Consider the following 20275-nt stretch of genomic DNA (forward strand, 5'->3'; position numbering starts at 1 on the left):
AAAATAGGGTGTCTATGTGGAAGTAAAAGGATTCTTTGTAATTTATCCCTTTAGCAAGCCATGCAGTGATCTGGACTGTATCACTTTTAATTGGAATGTACAATTTCAAGGCTTTTTCCAGCTGTTCTTCTTTGTAGAGTCACCAGAAAGAAAGCCATTCTCTGATAAGCTGGGGAATTTAAGGGACACTTTTTTAGTTAAATACCCATGCTCGTATGGTTAGAAAGATAAAGGTAAAATAATGAGACTTAGAAACCAATTTTATTGCCTTCATGTTCAGGATTCTTCTGTATTCTGGTTTTTTATATAATTTTGGACATAATGGGAAAATATTTATGGAACTGAACACAAGGTTTTTAAAAACATCCTGCAGCTCAAAATCTCAACAATATTTTGCAGAGTATAATGGCCTCTTCTTTAAAAGTGCTGGGGTGAGTAAGGGATTGAATGCCTGATAATGTAACTAATGTGAAAATTACTATGATATTGGTGAATTGAAATAATAAAAAAATCAGTGTAATAATTTCAGAAACTGAGAATACAGCAATACTGAAATCTTGTCCATCTATTTTCTTCAACAAATTTTAATCTAAGAGAAAAAGTTCAGATTTCCCTTAATCAGGACATAGGGTTTGAGAACACTGGAAGAAGGTGAATGAAAACAAGAGAAAGGAGTTGAACATATGTTGTTACAGTTCTTTGCTGTTGAGTATTATTTTTCAGGAAACACAGATCATTCCTAGTACTCACTTCCACCATTTCTGAAAGAGCAATTGGGTTGAAAATGCTAGGATTTTTATTTAACCTTAAGAGGTCTGATTTATAAAATATTATTTGCAACTGTAAATGCTGGAAACCTTTCAACATGTAAGCAGAAACCCCCTCTATGGCTATAGACCTAAGGATATAAGAAAAATGCCATGTTTTGATCAAGTGTGCAGTAAAAGAGACTGCTACTTTTCTTGGCTTCCTGGTAGCCATATGTTAGTTTCCCGTTTTCAAAATGTCTTTTGCTTCACACAGGCAGATAATGTAGGAAACATCACTGCATGTTATGACTTTCTTTTATCCTCATGTTTTTATTGGGTTTGTTTGTTTGTTTCTGTTTGTTTCTTTCCTGTTGTATGATGCTTTCAGCTTTAAAGCAGCGTTTTAAACACTTGTGAGCAGTGCAGTATGGGAGCCCCTTATTTTTTTTGTAATGAAGTTCAAAACTGTACTTCAGCATGAGGCAACAGAAAAGGGTAACTCCACATTAAAATTATATATAGTGACAATCTGTTGTGGCTGTCACTAATATTAACCTTAAACAGAATCACTGATCTTTTTAAAATAAGGGTAGGAATACAATGTAACTATTTCTAGTTCAGCTTTCTCACTTTTCCCTGCTATACTTCATTTTGCTCTTTGTCAAAGTAATCGGATCATTCTTCATATACTTCTGCAGCAGGTGCTACAAGAAAAATCTTTGCTTTTAATGGCAATTTTTAATTTTATGCTTGAAAGGGAAAATATGTAAAATTTGCTGTTAGCAGAAATAAGAAAAAGTAGCAATATAGGATATATTAAAATGCATTATGTACTTTAAGACTGAAATATGTACAAGTGGGACTGTAAATGACTGAGTAGACAGATTTAAAAAAACCCCACAAATTATTAAACAACAAACCGTTAGCATACTTACGCTACTACTTGAAACTATCACATTTATATTTCTGTGTCTCTAAGAAGCATGCCTGATGTTCCATCATTGGTGAGATGGATTGATAAGCTCTGTTAACAGATTGGTGACACTGAATTGCTTGAGGTTTTCACTCTGCTGCTTGGGGAGCCAATTAGTCAAAACGGGTAACAGCCATCTCAAGGCTCACTTGGGCTACCAAGCTCATCCCCACCATGGTCCATCAGCAAGACATTATACTGTTTATAATGTATTCTTCTGCCTTCTTTGAAATTATTTCCTAAAAAATTTGTTCTTGTATCGTTTTTCTGAGCCTGATAGGTAACAGTGTTTGGAAGTTGAGCCAGTGATGGGTATGCTGCCTGCAGATAGCTGCTCTAGGCGTCTATAATTTGTTTAAAATGATTGGGTGGGGAAATTCTGAAGTAATCTTGAGGGAATGTGTGCCGCCTTAGAGGTAATGTTCTAGTGCACTAGAGTAGTAGGTTTATTGTTCCTGGGGCTGATAGTAAGCTGAGTATATCATCAGGCTACTGACTTTTATGCCTATCTGAGAAGAAAATGCATTGCTATAAGCCTGGAAAGAAAGTTATCAGCTCAGTAGGATAGAATTCCACTGCAGAAAGGTGAGCAAAGAGTAGGAAAAGACATTAGTAAATGAGCAACATGTATTGACAGGGACAATAAATGCATTCTGTAGAATGTCAGACTAAAATGAAAGGCTTTAAAAATAATTTGCTGTTTGCCTCCTGCAGAATAGCTCTGTTGGAAATTTGAAGTACTTTGTAGTTTATCTTAATTTGGAAGCATTACTGAGTTTTGAGTGAGGGAGATAAAAAAAGGCAAAAAATCCCCAGTATCTGTACCTGAATGTTACCTGTTTTCTTTGTTGTCAGTGCTTTGCTTCTGCTGTGAGAAAAAGAAATTAAAAATAAGATATTTGATCATAATTCTGAATGGTGGAAGTGCAGGTGATAATGACATTATGTACAATTTCTGAAATGTGACTGTCAGTTTGCTGCTTCTCATCACATGAGCTGTTGTGGAGATGGCTATTTCCTTTACTATAAGAGAATAGCCAACAAAATTGGATTAAAAAGGTATTCTTGATATATTGTGAAGAAAGCATTGCTGCTCTTGGGTAGAAGTAGTAAGTTTTAGGGTTTATCTATGTTTTAGAATCCTGGATGGCTTTGGAAAACTGTATTTAGAGTTTCAATGGTTTTAATTGTGTCAGTTATTCACAACAGGTGCATGCTTTTGCTCCTGTACCCCAAATGCTTCATAAACAAAGCCAACGTAGAATTAGTTAAGCATCAGATACAACAGTATATCCTTAAAATCAGAGTAGTCTAAAATATGCAGTATACGTTATTGATTGTAGTTGCCCTTGGAAGAAAAAGGGATAAGGCACCTCAATTTTAGAGAAGCAACAGGCTAATCTGGATACTGTTTATTAAAGGTGATAAGTCACTACTAGAATTTTTCAAGTTTCAATACACTCAACTATTAAATATAAATTCATGAATTCATTTCTCCAGTGTTGTTATTATGTGCTGAAGAATCTTGATGTATGATGTGTTCATGACTAATTGTAATAGTTTTTAGGAAGAAAAAGATCAACAGCGTAACAAACCAGTTCTTGGTTGTTTAGTATATGCTTAAATGCTTGAATGAGAATTATGAAAAGATGAGGGCTTAAGTCTCATTAAAAGTCATTAAAATATCTGTCTATATGAGCATGTATGAATATTTTCATATGAGAAAAAAGTCAGCCTTTCTTTAAGGTTTAAAGAAGCAATTATTGGAAACAATTGAGAAGTACAATTTAAATTTTCTGGCTGCTTCAGCATGTTCTTTACTAAGTTGTCATAAGGAGAACTCTGTGTTTATTAGTCAGTTTTACAGATGTGTAAGTAGTCACTAGTTGGCACTGTTAGCCAAGCCAATAGGTACAATTAAGCAGGCCTATCTTCTTTTGCCTTCACAATTTAGTACTGTTTTGCTAGCTCAGTAGTGAGCTGCACTGTGTTTGTGTTTGTAGTACATGAAGGCTCTAGGTAGCTTGGTCAGAAGCTGCAGTGAGTCAGTGGTAGATGGGGAGTTTAAATTTACATCTCCTGGTTCCTTGATCTCTAGCAGTGATGAATAAATCTATAGGCAAAACTTTCAAAGGAAGTATGGCAAAATAAAATATTTTAGTACTATGTATTGGATGCTTTATCTCCCACTTTCTTAACCCTTACCTTGCATATTAATAGTGGTGAATAGATATAACCAGACAGATAACAAGTAGCAGGGTAGTTTTTTAAGTTTCTTGTTTGGCCAAACAACTTATTTAGCATACCTTGCAGTGGAAACTATAAATTGCAGGTTTTTTACTATAGTCTATGTTTGACCTTTAAGTAAGGGTTAAATTACAGTTAAATCACTACTATAATCTGCCCTTCGAATATGTAATCTCAAACTAACCATGCAGCAGTTGATCTAGCCAAGGAATCCTACTCAGAATGTCCTTGTTTCTGAGATAGATTTATTCTGAACATTTTCTTTCCTCACTGAATAGGTAAAACCATGTATGATTTGACAGGGATTGATCTAGAACTATTAGAATGGCTATAGAATTGAAAGAATGAATGAATCAAATAGTCCTTTAGCATAGAGAAAGCAACACATTTACTCCAAGTAAATAGCTCTTGATGGAGTTATCAAATGCAATGTTTAATTTGGTTATTAGCAGGTTCAAGGTTGGTTGGTAAAACCAAATCAATTCAGGTACTTTGAGGTAGATTTTGAAAAGTGTTCACATGGTATGGGTAGATACCCAGTTATACTATTTATGTGGTTGGATAGTCTGCACAAAAAGCAGGCTTGTTTTGCAGCATGGCAATGCTGTGTATGAATAATGCATGCTTTTTTTTCAGATGAGGTTTTTGACAGAATTCAGATAATACATTTGGCATTGAGATTTCAGTTGTACAGTATACATATGAAGAATTTCATATTCTGAAATGACAGGTTTTTTCTTTACTTCATTAAAAGGAGGACATCTCTATCTTCACTTATCTTAAAACATTTTAATAACTGAGACTACCAATTATGTTTTATAGGATTTGATTTTTGTGCTAAGACCTTATCAAAAGCTTCTAATAAGGTGCTTTCTGCTGAGTTAATGATATGTTTTAGATGTCATTTCTTATACCTATCTTCAATAGACATATTCAGACAGTGTGATTGTAATAATCAAGGTTCAATCAAACCATACTTAGTATGACAAATATTTCATGAGATTGTAATGCAGGTATTCCTGCTCTTGATAAAGGGCTTAATTTGACTCCTAGTAGAGAGCCACTATTGATTTTTGTATCAGAATGCAAAATAGTTCTTATTTGTCATGTATGAGGGAAATTGCTTCTTAATTAAAACTAAATAAAATACTCACTCCAAGGTTTTATGCAGTAATACAACAAGTATCACGTTGTGTTGAAAATGTGTTCTTACATAGGTCTGTAAAGGTTCAGTTAGCAATTATTCTTAACAAACTAAAACACTTCCTAAACAGCTGCTTAAAACATCATTTGTATCCTTCCTGGAACGTTTGTAGATTTGCTGTACCCCAAAGCTCACTTCTTGTTTTTCCCTCCCCCAAAGCAAATGTCAAAGAAATATTTGAACAAACTATTATTCATCTTCAAATCCCCTTCAACTGGGACTGTGAGTTCGTTCGACTGCATTTTGGACATAACAGGAAGAAGCATCTTAACTATGCAGAATTCAGTCAGTTTCTTCAGGTTAGTTATTAACCTTCTTCCAAAGTAGAATTGAAATTAATTTTTATTTCTAATAATACACTAATTTCATTATGAATTTGGAGCTTATTCTGGTATTTCTCCATACCAGTTCTGTAAGCAGTGTGTACTTATTGTGCCTTAACTCAAATACCATCCTATAAAAGAATGGAACTAAATACACTGTTTATTAAACTAACAATTTTACTGATTGTTGTTTAACTGGATTGAGGGTCTGCTTTTTCTGTCATGGGAATTTAATAGCAAAACTAACCTCTGCCAGAGAAAGATAGCATTCTACATATAGCCAGTTATTAACCATATAACCTCCCATATAAATGTTTTTGCTTCTTTAACATTTCTTTTAGTGTATTTATCCTAATACTTACCCTCCTTTTTTCTCTCACTGACATGATTGTGAATTTTATCCATGATGCAGCCAACTTTGTAGGAAGTGCATCTCTTGACCAAGATGTTGCTGAAACACCCTCTAAGGACCAAGCTTTAATGGATTTCACTTAGAACTGGACTTTGTGCTAAGTCAAAAAGTTACAGTAAAAATATAAAATGAACATTATACTAGAAGGAATTAAAGGAAGCCATCAGTTATAAAGGAAGAAAGGAGAATAGGAGAAATGTATATTATAATTCATAAGAAAGGAGTTTGCAGAATTGTTGGTAGTTGCACTGAATTCCATAAATTAACATACAGTTATATATAACTTACAGTTTTATGTCTAGTGGACCTGAAGAAAAATAGATTATGCACTTCCAGAGCTAGCCTTTGGTACAAAATAGTTTTGTACATAATGTCTTAAAAGTAGTGAGTGATAGATGTGCTTTAATATTATCTGTCATTGTTGTCCAAGGTAAAAATAGATCATAGAATCATAGGATAGTTTGGGTTGTAAGAGACCTTTAAAGGTCATCTAGTTCAACCCTCTTGCAATGAGAAGGGACATCTTCAACAAGATCAGGTTGCTCAGAGCCCTGTCCAACCTGACTTTAAATGTTTCCAGGGATGAAGCATCTTAACCTCTCTGGGCAACCTTTTCCAGTATTTTGCCACCCTCACTGTAAATCTGTCCTCTTTTAGTTTAAAACCATTACCTCTTGTCTTACTAAGAAGTCTGTTTCTATCTTTCCTGTAAGTGCTCTTTCAGAACTGAAAGGTCTCAATAACATACTCCCAGAGCCTTCTCTTCTCCAGGCTGAATGAGCCCAGCTCTCTCAGCCTGTTTCCATAGGAGAGGTGCTCCAACCCTTTGATAACTTTTGTGGCCCTCCTCTGGACTCACTCCAGAAGGTCCTGTACTGACCTCTATCTGGATCTAGAGCAGATTCTAGAAAAACATGTCTTAACTAAATAGGATCTGAAGTCTGTATTGTAAATCGAGATACTGGAGTTTGGCACAGACTTTCAAGGCTGCAGTATAACTCAGTGTTACTTTCAAGGAATAAACTGTGTTCTGCCTTTGGTACTATGTATTTTAAGTGATCCCAGGCACAGATTTGTAATACTGGGCAGAAAAAGCTGGACTGCTTTTTTGAGTAGAACCTAACCCAGAACAAAGTGATAGATATCTGTTTTTATTTTATGTTTATTGTTCCAACATACTCTTATGTAGGATACAGTAATCTTTTACTGTCTTCATATATTAAAAACCCTTAGTAGGAAAAGGTAGTATGAGCTGTAGTAATATCAGTATGTACATGAGCTGGATATTGTTGTCCCTCATTTTAGATTAGGTTGTGTTTCTTGTTTCTTATTTATCTTGTGGGGTTTGGACTTGGATCATAGAAGGCTTGTTGCACCCTGATCTAGAAAACCTTGATCTTGAGGTTATAGCAGTTGAGAAATTACTGTGAAGGTGATATAAGCTGGATAGTTTGCCCTCTTCTTATTGTCTGTCAGTACATGGTTATTATTTTTGCTGCTTATGGAAGTCTGAATGGCAGCTGAATGTGCTTTATGTTGGCTTGAATAGAAGGAAACAACTTTTTCTGGACATAGAATTTACAACCATCATTATTATCGTAAGGTTAGGTTACTGCAGTGTGCTTTATATGAAGGTTTTTATAGATTGCATAGGAGTTTTAAATTGCCTGAAATGAGTGACCATTTCTGACATTATGGGAAGTAGCTGTTGGGGGCACTCTAAATCTGTATTATATAATTTTCACTGTCCTCCTGTTTATTTTCAAGTACTTTTCAATGAGTTTATAATAGTCCAGTCATATTTCATCTTGGATGTGTAGGAGATCAGTTCACTTCAGGTCTTTTAAGATTAGTATCAGATGTTTCTCTAGCAGTTAAATATTTAATAAAGGAATAGCAGACAGGACATGGATATATGAAGCTTATTTCTCAAATCACTTAGAGAAATTGTATATTTCCTTACAGTTGAGTTGGGGCTTTTCCTTGACAGAGGAATGAATCTGTGGTTAAACTCAGTATGCAGACTTCTCATTTTACTTGAGCTGGCATTTAACTTTAAACTGCAGTTGTGCTGTGGTCTACATGCATGGACATACTGAGGCATGCTGTAAGAATCTGAAATAAGTGAGATTTTTGTCAACAGCTAAGTTATAAAACTTGATTCTAATCTGCTGTTTCTGATTGTTCATTCTAGGAGCTGCAGTTAGAACATGCAAGACAAGCCTTTGTATTGAAGGACAAAAATAAGAGTGGTATGATAACTGGGTTGGACTTCAATGACATCATGGTTACCCTTCGCTCACATATGCTTACTCCATTTGTGGAAGAAAATTTAGTTTCAGTAAGTGTGAATAAAAGTGCCTTGAATTCAGCATTTAATGACTGTGATGTTTTAAGATGTTACTGTTTCTATCCTACTTTGTCTTTTCCTACCTGTTTATCACTGCCTTGGTGCTAAACATTATCACCATCATAACAGAGTGGACAGGGTGAAACATGACAGCATTCCTTGGCTGCAGTAATAGAAAAGTTTGGCAGTCTGGTTTACATGTTGGAGACAGTTTGAATTAGTCTATTAGACTTTTTACTAAAGCAGGGCAAACTGTACTTGGCACAAAAAGAACATGCATTTAGAACAAAACCATCTAATTTTTATATTTGAATATATGACATCTCAAAAGGTGGAGATTAATTTCGATATTGTCTTTTTATGTATTCTTATATTCTTTTCCAGATCAGAATTCATAAAATCAGTGTGTAGATTCTAGAGGTAGAATGGTTACAGCTGTGATAGTTTGGCAAGATCTGTAGGTAAAGTAATGATGTAAAAGTTATAAACTAACAGTATATAGTATTAAAAGTATGTAAGAATGAAAGTTATAAAAATACAAAGGAATATCTTTTTATCTTACTATTTTACCTATAAATCTTTTGTTGTCTAACTAATAAAGCATACCATCTTGTGTAAAATTTGTAGTATCTACTAACTTTGGACTTTGAAATAGTCACTGCTGTATGTGATGCAAGAAGTCAGTTAGTACCTTTATCTGAAGTAGCATTTACATTCATTTGTCTATTAGAAATAGAGTATTAGAAAAGTAGTGGCACATTTAGTATGTGTATCAGATGCATTGAATAATTATCTACTTAAGCGATTATTTCCTGATTGTTTCCTAAAGTTTTGACCAAAAAAGTAGTATCCTGTCTAACAATTCTGCCCTAATGTTTTTATCAAAAATATCTTAAAATTGCAGGAATGGAAAGAGATCTTTAATTCTTTCCTTATTTTTAAAGGTAGCTGGTGGAACCGTTTCTCATCAGGTCAGCTTCTCCTATTTCAATGCATTTAATGCCCTTTTGAATAACATGGATATTGTTAGGAAAATCTACAGTAATATAGCAGGTACAAGAAAAGATATTGAAGTCACAAAAGGTAAAGTATGTTTCCTACATTTTATTAGTATTTTAGTTCTGTCCAATTTGTAATCTGATATGGCACATGAGTTGAGGCAAGTTGGAAGCTGCAGTAGTATGCAAGGTTAGGGCTACTATGAAAAGTGTTTAAAGAGTGATTTTCATCCTCACAGGTTAGTAATAATTTTTAGCAAGATCATTGAGGAGAAGAATTGGGATTCTGGCACAAGCCTTGTTGGCCTTATTAGTTTGAATGATTAACTTGAAGTCAGTATGTTGTTGAGAATTTTATCACTCATTGAAAAATTCCTGGAAAGGGATGCATGGTTGCTTAGAAATAGAAAGGGAATGTGATAGAATGGATTAAGTTTGAAAATCCATTATCAGAAATCCCCATGTTGTTTTAGCTCTGGTTACTTTATCCATAATTGAATCTTTTTTAGAAAAATTGTAATTATTTATGAATTCTTAGTGCCTACTTGCCTGAGTGGTTTTATATATAGTATATGTCTGTTAGGACATAGGTAATTTGTGTGCATATGAAAAGTTGCCATGCTGCAGGCATGAGTGGATTGCTTTCATAATCATTTTATGACAGATTTTATCACCAATTTTATTATCTGTGTGGATGGGACCAGCCAAGCCTGCATGTGGTAAAAAGCATGTCAAGTTTCTTTTCATTTTTCCCCAGTTCTTTGTTTGGGTTATGTTCATATGCTCTGCATACCTTTGTCCCTAAAGGAAAACATAAAATGTGTGTCCTCATCCTCCAAATCGTGCTAACAAATTGCCTCGCAATGTTTTTTGGTGCAGATGCATAAATACATCTTGCTTGGATTCGCGTTGTGGAAAAAAAGGAAGTGTGTTTTTACTGCTCAGACTTGTTTACTGCAACTTGCCAATTATGTCATGAATATGTCATATAATTTGGCTAGATGAATACCTAAGCTTGAGGTCATTTAGAGCTAGCAGAGAGAGAAAGCTGGACATGATGGCAATAGATGAGTCAGTTGCTCTTAAAATTGAATAATGGCCCATTTTTCTGTTCTGTTTCACTGAACTTCAGAAACAAGAGTCACAAATTGTGGGTGTGATTTTATTAAGCTTGCTAATAAGAGGATTTTTTTGTTGACGTTGATGAATTCTTACCTTACATCGCAGTTGTGGAGTCAGACTTGCTCTGTGTTGCAAAGGCCTGTTTCAAGATCGATGTTCTCCTAAAGATATTTTTTTCCCTTTGCATAATGGATTTTGCTTCTTGGTGATAGATTTTGTTTTAATAGTATTGAAGTTATTTGTGAGCATTTAAAGAGGAAATTCAACAAATAACGCAATTAATTTATTTCTCTTTCTCTTTTGAATCTAGAGGAATTCACCCACTCTGCAATCCACTTTGCACAAATTACACCACTGGAAGTAGATATTCTCTACCAACTTGCTGATTTATACAGTGTTACTGGGTAACATAATTAATATTAGCATTTTACAATCACTTTATTTTCTGTGTGAAAGCTACTAATTTTCCCCTTAATTTTGAAAAGTTTTGTGTTCTGTTGTATTTCATTACCAGTAATTTATTCAATGTACACTCACTTTGATGTATCCATGGATTTTGTAAGTGAATTGTGTATATCATACACAATTATTAGTTGTCGTATTATAGGTAAACATTTAAAATAGCAAAATACATTACAGTAGTCCAAAAAGACTACAGTACACTGGTATTATTAAGTCTAAGTATTGGTGATGGTTTGCATGGGTCTTTAACACATGTGAAATCTTAGGTACGAATACATAGAAATAGGTTAATTTGTGTAGTATATCCCTTGTTCCTAGTTATCAAGAAGTTGCTTCTGAATAATTCAGGCTCCCTTTATTTCCACTTGCAAGCTATGAGAATGCCCTTCTAATTCCAAGCATTCTTTACTGCAGTATAGCAGACTTCTTAGATGTGCTTTCAAATGTGACAAGTGGGTTTTTTTAAACTCAAGATGTATTCTGGGGGATGCAGCCAGGAATACAGTATTTACTGGGTTTGGTGTTTTATCTACCAGTAATTTGTTTTTCTCTGTCCTTTGTAAAGGCGCTTAACTATGGCAGATATAGAGAGAATAGCACCACTGGCTGAAGGTGCATTACCTTACAACTTAGCAGAACTCCAGAAGCAGGTAGGTAGAAAAATAATAAAACTGTTAAAGTTAAGTGAATGTTTACATATACTTACATATGAGAAATAATACACTTTTGATAGGTTCTGAAACATGCTGTGTGTATTGCTGTTAGGATAGAAATTGAGCAGGCTATTGAGTATGCGTCTAAACAAGGTATTAGATGTCATATTAGATGGGTCTGATCTGCGTCAGGGTAATCTAAAGCACAAATACAGGATGGGTGGAGAATGGACTGAGGGCAGCCCTGAGAATAAAGTCCTGGGGAGTCGGTTGACCTTGAAATAGTTACAAGCAGATTCAGAAAGGAAAGCATTATTTGCATGGTGAATTACATGGCTGCATAATCAAAAAGTACATAGTCCAGTTGCACATAGGTGTTTATTATGCAAAACAAACAAAAAAATAGGATCTGATATTAAAAGTTTCTGATGAGCAATATTTTTGTTTATTTTTGCTGTTAGAATTTAATGAGAAATTTTAATTCCACAGAGCTCTACATTCTGGAGTAAGGTTTACAAGAAAATACAATGATATTCGTCTGAACCACTGCATTTTGCTCCAAGGATGTCTTCACATCCCTTTTCCCCCTCTAATATACAAGGGGAAGATTCTTAAGATCTTGCATGAGCATATCCCATAGCTCTGATTAAATACATCTTTGTGTACTCAGTAGATAAATACAATTTTTCACCTGAAGGTTCTCACTTTATTACAATGTCTGAACTGCTTCAATTCTCTCTTTCAGTCTGTGTTAAGAGTTGATGGGGTGCCTATCAAAACATCCAAGGGCCCTGATTCCCAAGTGGGCATTATTCTGGTTTGTGCTGGCTTCTGCTCCCAGCTGCCCACACCTTGCTTGGTACGCAGACAGCTGGGCTTCTTAGGAATCAATTGCTGAACAGCCACATCTTGCAGCTCAGCATTTATGGCAATCTGACACTGGTGATGAGTTGTGTTAAAATGCTGCTCCCGAATTGCAGTGATTCAGCAACTGATTCGCAAGTAGCTCAGCCATCTGGGCTGTTGGGGCAGGAGGACATGCAGCTGGCAGCAATACCTTTGTCAGCCATTCCAAGCTACACTGTTTCCCATAAAGTGAAGTTCAGATTCACTATGCTGGTGATGCCAGCGACAGATAGTACTGCTGCAGAGTGGCCTGAAAGAAAGAAGCCATGTAGTGACAAAAGTCACCCATGCCTTATTAGCCACATGAATGTCCTGTATTTTCCAGTGATGAGGAGTTCCAAGAGTCTATCTGAAAACAAAAGCTTGTGTTTGTAAAACTTTTTATTTCTCAGCTCAATTCTTATACATATTGCAGAGGTTCTTTTAAGCACTTATACCCACTACAAAATCTAGGATATGTATTAATGACAGGAAAATCTTGAAAGTTCAACTGCTATGATTGAAAAATTGTCCTATATGGAATATAGCAGGTCTTCATACATAGGACTGAGTGTATTTTGGTTACTGTTATTACAGGTGGATTTGGCCATTCAGTTCTTTCAAACAAATTGATCTGAAACGCAGTGTCTGTTCTGTTCTTAATGTTATGCTCTATTGTCCTTAAGTGATTAGGCATGTAAGCCAATGAAATAAGTGTTCAAAACCTACTTAGTGGTAACAGTCTGCCTATGGACTCCTGATGACAAGAATGATAGAACGGATTGACGCAGAAATGTGTATACATTTATCCAGACTAATGAGGAATACTTTTGATGAAGTTTTGTAATTACATTCCTAACTGCCAACTTTGGTTTTAATCAGTGTCTTTGTGTTCACCTTTATGAATAGACAAAGTACTGACTTGAATTTTTTGACACTTCAGAATTACCTTTGTAACTTGGCATTGTTATAAAATGAGCTCACTGATACAAGTTTTGCTCATCAATAGAACAGAATGTACCCTTTTCACACTCCTAGAGTAAGACATTATATTTTCATCCTAGTCTACATTCTGTGTTAAGAGAGGACAACAAAAAGCAAAATAATTTAATTTTCTTTTATTTATTAGGAACAGTCTTTTAATAGACCTTTTCCTAAGTGAACCTTATATTGCCTTATTTAGCTTTATTGATGAAATGAAAGATATCCCTTCCTGGAAGAGGGAATATCATCTCAGAGAGGTCCAGCTGTCCCTGAAAAATGAAACCAAGTCTGTAATCACTTGTGTATGATTTTAAAATTCCTTCTTAAAGGAAAATCTACATTTTTACATAAAATAATTCTATGTAGGTTTGCTGGAAATGGAAATTAGCCTGCTTTCAACCATGTTTACTCTGTTGTCAATTTTTTCATTGTGTGAGATTTTCTTAAAGCCTAGCAGCTGAATATCCTATGGGGATGACAGCTACAGTAATTTTCTGTTTATAAATATTCATGATTTGAAAGCTATAGCATTAATTACATTCATTTACATATCCATCTGAACACACAAGTAAACTGCAAACTTTGTGAACACTTATTTAATACTATAAAAGTGACATTTCCTTCAGAGAGTGTTTGATTTTTAATGTCCAATGACATATTCAATAAGACTAATGTCTGAATATAAGGATTCTGTGATTGAATTTTGATGAGAACTGTGTGGAGCTTAGGAAAAGAATAACCTTAAAACATCTAAAAAGAAGCAGGTGTGCTATAGCAGAAGAAAATTTTTGTGTAAGGAAGAACACTTCTAAGCCTTTGTGGAGTATTATTATTGCGTGTGTCTTTTATTTACATCAATCAAAAGAAGTATCTTTATATTTTAGGATTTTGTGTGTGTGTGTATGGTTATCTTAATTTTATTGTGAAATTTTGTTTTTAGATAGAAAAATCTAGTGTTTTGAGAGTAGTGAGGATATTCATCAGATTTATTGCTTCTGATTGCTTGTAAAGGCAATACATTTAATTTATGCTTTTATATGCTGGTCTGCATATGTGCACTTTGTAATTTTGATGCTATCTAGAATTTCTCAGTTCTTCTTTGTTAAGCTATGTTGCTGGGAGAGAAAAATGTCACGTGGAAACATGATGTTAGCTGCATCTTTTTCTTCTGTAGAAAACTGTATAAAATATAATTAATGTTTTTTATCACATGTACTGATCGCAGGTAATGAGAGGTAAAGATCGCATCTTAGTCTTATGGACTTTTGTCCTACATTTTGTATATACAGTGTAACGTTATGTGATAAAGGCAGGTTATTGCACATCCAGTGTAATATCAGTCCATACAGAGTAGCTTACACTGAGGTATCTGCTGTCTTTCTGTGGGTATTTCACTTTTCAGAGCTTCAGTAACTAGAACTTAACTTAGTTAAGTAGACTTGCTGAGTTAGCTATGAAATGTACATGTGATAATCTTTGTAAGGAGTTCATAGTGTGCATCAGAGCAAAGCCTTCCATAGCAGTTTGTGGTCTGTATATATTCCAGCTGTGCTGTCAGGAGTGCATCTGCTAATGGCACAGGGTGCTTTTAAGAAAAACAGGTTTGTTTTGATTAGATGTGCTTTAGTATCTGCTTTAATATGGAATTTAACAGTTAATATCTTGGCCAGTAATATAGCCTAGACATGTTATACTGCATAACAAATTCTTTTCTTGTCCCCTTGTTTGTGTTTGGAAGAAAATTTAGCCCATGTTCTGTACTCTGTAGAGCAAGTTTGTGAACACTTACATCTTGCTTATCAGTTACCTTGTTTCTAATAACCATCTAATAAGATGAGTCTCTGCAAATATTTTCTGTACAAGCCTATATTTAATTAGAACACTAATACTTTTATAGAAGTGTGTGTGATTGAAGTGAGGGAGGTCATCATTGTGCCTGTAAATTAGCAACTGCCTGAAAAAGACTTGTGGAGAATACTTTGGGGAATAATTGATGTTTTGCTGTTTTGAAGACATGAAATGTCATGGTTTTGCTGTGTATTAATGTATATGTAACCTTAAAATATATCCCATACTTGATAGATGCTGTCTGTGCAATACTGAATTCCTTTTGAGGTAATGAGTTTTATTTGAGCCAAAAGGGGGAGGTAGATGCCACACAAACTCAAAGGCAACAGAATGGAGAGTAGCAAAGTTGATTTGATTTTCTGTTTGCTTTTTCTTGACCATAGTTATTTTAGTTATACTAGGAATATGTTAGGAAGAATATTTTCTGAAAGGAGCATTTGAAAAAAGTGCTTCATTTATTAGGCATAATGAAAGTTATGAGGTAACTTTTGGTTTTCCTCCATAACATAAAGCTAACCAATTTTTATCACATTCGTTCTGTACCATTATAAAAGCCCATTCACAAACATCTTTGTTTTCCCATGCAGATTTTCAAGCGCTTTTTATGTCCTTTTTTTTCTCGCCCCTCCCCCCATACAGCAATCTTTTGGAGAGTTTGGCAGGCCTATCTGGCTCCAGATAGCAGAATCAGCTTACAGGTTCACTTTGGGCTCAGTTGCTGGAGGTGAGTAATATTTCTGTTTTCAAGTTTAAGTTAGTTCAACACTGTCTTGCCAGAATACTCTGTCTCATCTACAATGCATTTCTTGGTTATAAACATGAAGAATTGTAGGGTGGAGCTGCTTCTGGTTATACCATTCCCTTTGTTCTGTTCTAGTATCTCTCCACAGTCCTCTGAAATTACACCAGTAATGAAATTCCTCACTAGTAGTTTAGATTGGTTTTCTTTGATTTCCACACCTTGTTTTAAGTAACTGTAATTCATTCTCCTTGAGACTTTTTTCTAGACTTTCAGTATTGTCCTTTCTTTCTTTCTTCTAAAATGTCAGAGATCTTACCAGCTTATATATTCTTTGTATTTAAATAAATATTGTAGAAAATCATCATAAAAGTAATATACTACACCAACAATGGTAGTGCAGAAACAATACTCAAATGTTTTCTTACAGCTGTTGGTGCGACTGCAGTATATCCCATAGACCTGGTGAAAACTCGTATGCAGAATCAGCGCTCCACTGGTTCAGTCGTAGGAGAGTTGATGTATAAAAACAGTTTTGACTGCTTTAAAAAGGTTTTGCGTTTTGAAGGCTTTTTTGGTCTTTACAGAGGTAAGTGAATAAAACATAAATTATACCAATCAGGGATTTTCTGTCTCTTTTCTAATACCTCAGCACCTAGTTTCTTAGGGGAAAACCAGGAAACTTGATATCATATACAATTTTGCTTCCATTTCATAAAACTTGATATGTCTCTTCCCTTGAGCACTCTTCATCATAATGAATTGCTAGAAAAACTAGGCATATTTTTGTTACTGATTTGCTCTGTGCTGCTTAGGTTGTTTAAAGTCCTAATTTCTGAGATATGAGTGTTGTGGAAATGATTGTTATCTCACAAATTGAGGATTGTAACTTTTCACTGGGGATAAATATCAGAGGGGGATTAGCATGTGAGGAATTAAGATCTATTTTACTTTAAATATTTTTTGTTAAGAGGTAAAGGACAGTAATTTTGAAATGTACCTGTCAACTGGGTGCCATTTTCTTATGGCTCATATTTTTGCAGGTAGTGGGAATTGTTTTGTCCTGTGAACAAGAAATTGCATCCTGCTGTTATATTATGTTGCTCTATTTTACTTTAAAATATCAACAATGGAACTCATAAAAGTTGTGATTAAAAAAAACACTAAAAACCTCTCCTCTAAAATACAGGTTAAGAATTCAAAGCAACTTTAATCAGTTTTATCAGTTAGACTGAAAGCTATTTAATACCTTGTTTTAGCTTAGAAGATTCTGAAAGGGTTTTTATCACATCAGTAAGGCGACTTACATAGAATGTCCATGCTAGCTAGTCCTCTGAAATGAATATTTAGTTGAATTCTCTATTTTTAATTGTTATTTCACCTAAATAATGATGTGTGCAGTTATTGTAAGGATCAGTAAATTGTTTATTATTTGGCACATTTTTGTTTTTTAGTTGGAGAAAGTGACTTCTGTGATGGTCACAGCCATTTTTTCTGCTTTGCAATATGTTCTGTCAATGAAGACACTGAACAATGTCCTTTAAGGACAAAGTATCTGGGAAGTTTTTGCATGTGAAAGTCTGTGGATTCTGGCTAAAGAATTCTTTGTAATCTTGCAAGGTTTTGCTATGCAAGTGAGTAGAGGAGGAATATGTCAGTAGAAATGTTAATGAAATATCTGTAATCTTCATAAAGAATGTCTTACTGGTGAATTGTTTTCCTTTTTTGTTGCTAAATCTTTTGCAACAGCAAATGCTCCATGAGTTACATTTATGAGACTATTTCTATAGTGCTGCTCTTTGGTACTGTTTTCGTTTTCTTCCCCCCAGCCACATGGATTTGCGTGGCAGCTTCTAAAACTGATCATTTGCTATTTTTATTTTCTAACCTTTCTGAAACACATTGAAATCAAGGATGATGCCATTAATGGGTTTGAGCTAATGCTTTACACTTGAGAAAAAATGTGCTTGCTTGAGAGCATGTCAGTTTGTTAAACTATTAAATAGTCTGTTTAATAGTTGTCTTTAGGATTGTTTAGTGTAAGAAGTTGTTCTGAAAATACTACAGTTAATGGTCAGCATGTTACATCTTGGACTGATACAATTAGATGGTTGGTGGAGTATATTAAAGTAATCAACAGAAATATTTACAGAGTGGGCTAAAGTCCTTCACTCAGTGATACAGGTTCTCTGGCACACCAAATATGTGTGCCCAATGAGTTCAGCTGCATAGAAGGGGGGATTGTCTTGTGTTTTGTCTGGTAGTTTTGGGTTTTTAAAGTGTAGGCATTGCAGAGCTGGATTTTCTTTTCATGGTAGATCGAAGATTCAGGTTGGGAGGGCAGCATTTCTTTTGTTATTGTCAACCTTTCTTTGTATTTAATAACTACCTTTCCTCAGCATAGTAAGTCTGTAAATCACATAGAAAGTATTATGTTGGAAGAAAACACTACACTGCATATATTAACTGCTGCTCTTTCTATTTAGGTACCTTTGCTCTGAGCTTCCTTTTAAGGAATTAGTATAAAAATTCTGCAGGCTGAGTACTTTTGGTAATTTTGAACATTTAAAAATGAATTTTTAGTCATTATTCTTTCACTTAACGGATAGTGGAAAGCTGCATTGTATGAAAATAACAGTTTTATTCCTGTTATCTGATCTTTGATAGAATTAGTGGGGGTTTTTTGTTAGGTAACTGCAAACACTTCTGACAAACTGATATTCTGTAACCATGGAATAACATTAGGAAGTGACCACTTCTTAGAAAAATAAGCCCTTTAAGTTTTATGACCTATCCATATGCCAAAAGGATTATGGAGAAAATAGATTTAAAAATAAAAGATGCTGTTATGATCTTGTATGTTAGGAAGTTAAGACTGCCATCTACTGATTTTTTTTACTTAAACCTATTAGTTCCTAGAAAAGTGTATGTGCTTTTGTCAAATGGCAGTTCATTTTGGGAGCAGCTATTTTGCTAGAGCAAGGTCCTTTTCAAGATAGGTTTCTCTTCACTAAAGCTTCCTCTGGGTGGGATAAAAAATACTTAATAGTAATAGGGTTTAAAGAAGTTCCTGCTACCGTGTTGGACTGAACAAAAGAAAATCCTTTATATGCTTAGTTGACTGGAGCCTCCAAAAAACTTGGGTCAGTGAGTTGATCATTTATCAGTCATGTATATCTCACAATTACTCTCCTATTTTAAACAGTGATTGAAAGGTTTATGGGAAAATGATACTAAGTTGCTAAAAAAGTCAAATTAATTCTTATGTAATAGACATATCTAAGGTGTATGTTCAGTCCTTACCTTTTCTCACTTCTGTACAGCAACAGCATTAGGCTTGACTTGGGTGTGGAAGGCAGATCTGGTCACCCTTTTTATTACCATTTGCAACAGAAATCTTAACATAAAATTGGGTTGGTATGAATATGTAGTGCTCTAGCAGCATCACACATGTAAATGACATCTACCTCAAAGGATATCCCATGTGCAGAAAGGCATTTCTGTAGTGCTCTTATAAAATACTAGTTTCACTATTAGGAAGATAATGTTGCCTTATGATGTCTTTGTTTCTATAGGCTTGTTACCACAGCTGATAGGTGTTGCTCCAGAAAAGGCTATTAAGCTAACTGTACGTACCTTTTTTTTTTGGCATCCTTTTGTTTGTTAACATAACAGGATTTATTTCCTAAAATGTGTGAAAGATGACCGCTTACAAGCACTCTAATACATATGGTTGCAGATGTACTTGATGTCTCTTAGTAAGGAGGAAAAATAACTTAAAATTGTGTGTAATGTATTGTATCGTTACTAGGTTAATGACTTTGTCAGAGACAAATTTACTAAGAAAGATGGTTCCATTCCACTTCCTGCAGAGGTCCTTGCTGGAGGCTGTGTAAGTATCCATCCTGTATTCCCAAGGAAAAATTATTCTTGTTTTCTGTCTGGAAATCTTTGCATATTTCTGAGTTGAGTTCCTTGGAATTATGTCCTTGATCAACTTCTTTTGGCCCAGTTTCTTTTTCAGTTTCAGCAATGGTTTTATTCACAAAAGGCTAAAGAGAGGGGACCTTTTATCCTTTTCCATAGCCTGGGTTGTTGTTCATGGTTAGTTTGGAAAGGTACACGTACTTCTTGAGAAAGGATTATCGAGATGATAGATGAGTTTCTTTCAGGGCTAGAACAATTTAGAAGATCTATTTCTTGCTGAAGATTTTAAGAAGGAAAAGAAATACACTCTTCAACTTGCTATATGTGAATTGTTTTATTAGCAAAAATGTGGAAAAACAGAACAATGTAGTCTTGCTTTTCAGGTAACAGGTATGAGCA

The 20275-nt window shown here is 34.7% G+C and overlaps 1 protein-coding gene across 1 annotated transcript in view; it reads left to right on the forward strand.

Moving 5' to 3' along the window:
• Positions 1-20275, forward strand: part of SLC25A12 (solute carrier family 25 member 12) — a 51656-nt gene that overhangs the window by 14910 nt on the left and 16471 nt on the right. The window contains exons 5-13 of the mRNA XM_005152606.4: positions 5333-5472; positions 8103-8249; positions 9203-9341; positions 10689-10782; positions 11406-11490; positions 15850-15934; positions 16380-16538; positions 19525-19577; positions 19761-19841. Coding sequence (XP_005152663.1) covers positions 5333-5472; positions 8103-8249; positions 9203-9341; positions 10689-10782; positions 11406-11490; positions 15850-15934; positions 16380-16538; positions 19525-19577; positions 19761-19841 — 983 coding nt within the window. The remainder of the gene's footprint in view (positions 1-5332; positions 5473-8102; positions 8250-9202; positions 9342-10688; positions 10783-11405; positions 11491-15849; positions 15935-16379; positions 16539-19524; positions 19578-19760; positions 19842-20275) is intronic.

Source organism: Melopsittacus undulatus, chromosome 8, assembly GCF_012275295.1.
Source record: "Melopsittacus undulatus isolate bMelUnd1 chromosome 8, bMelUnd1.mat.Z, whole genome shotgun sequence".
Classification (NCBI taxonomy): domain Eukaryota; kingdom Metazoa; phylum Chordata; class Aves; order Psittaciformes; family Psittaculidae; genus Melopsittacus; species Melopsittacus undulatus.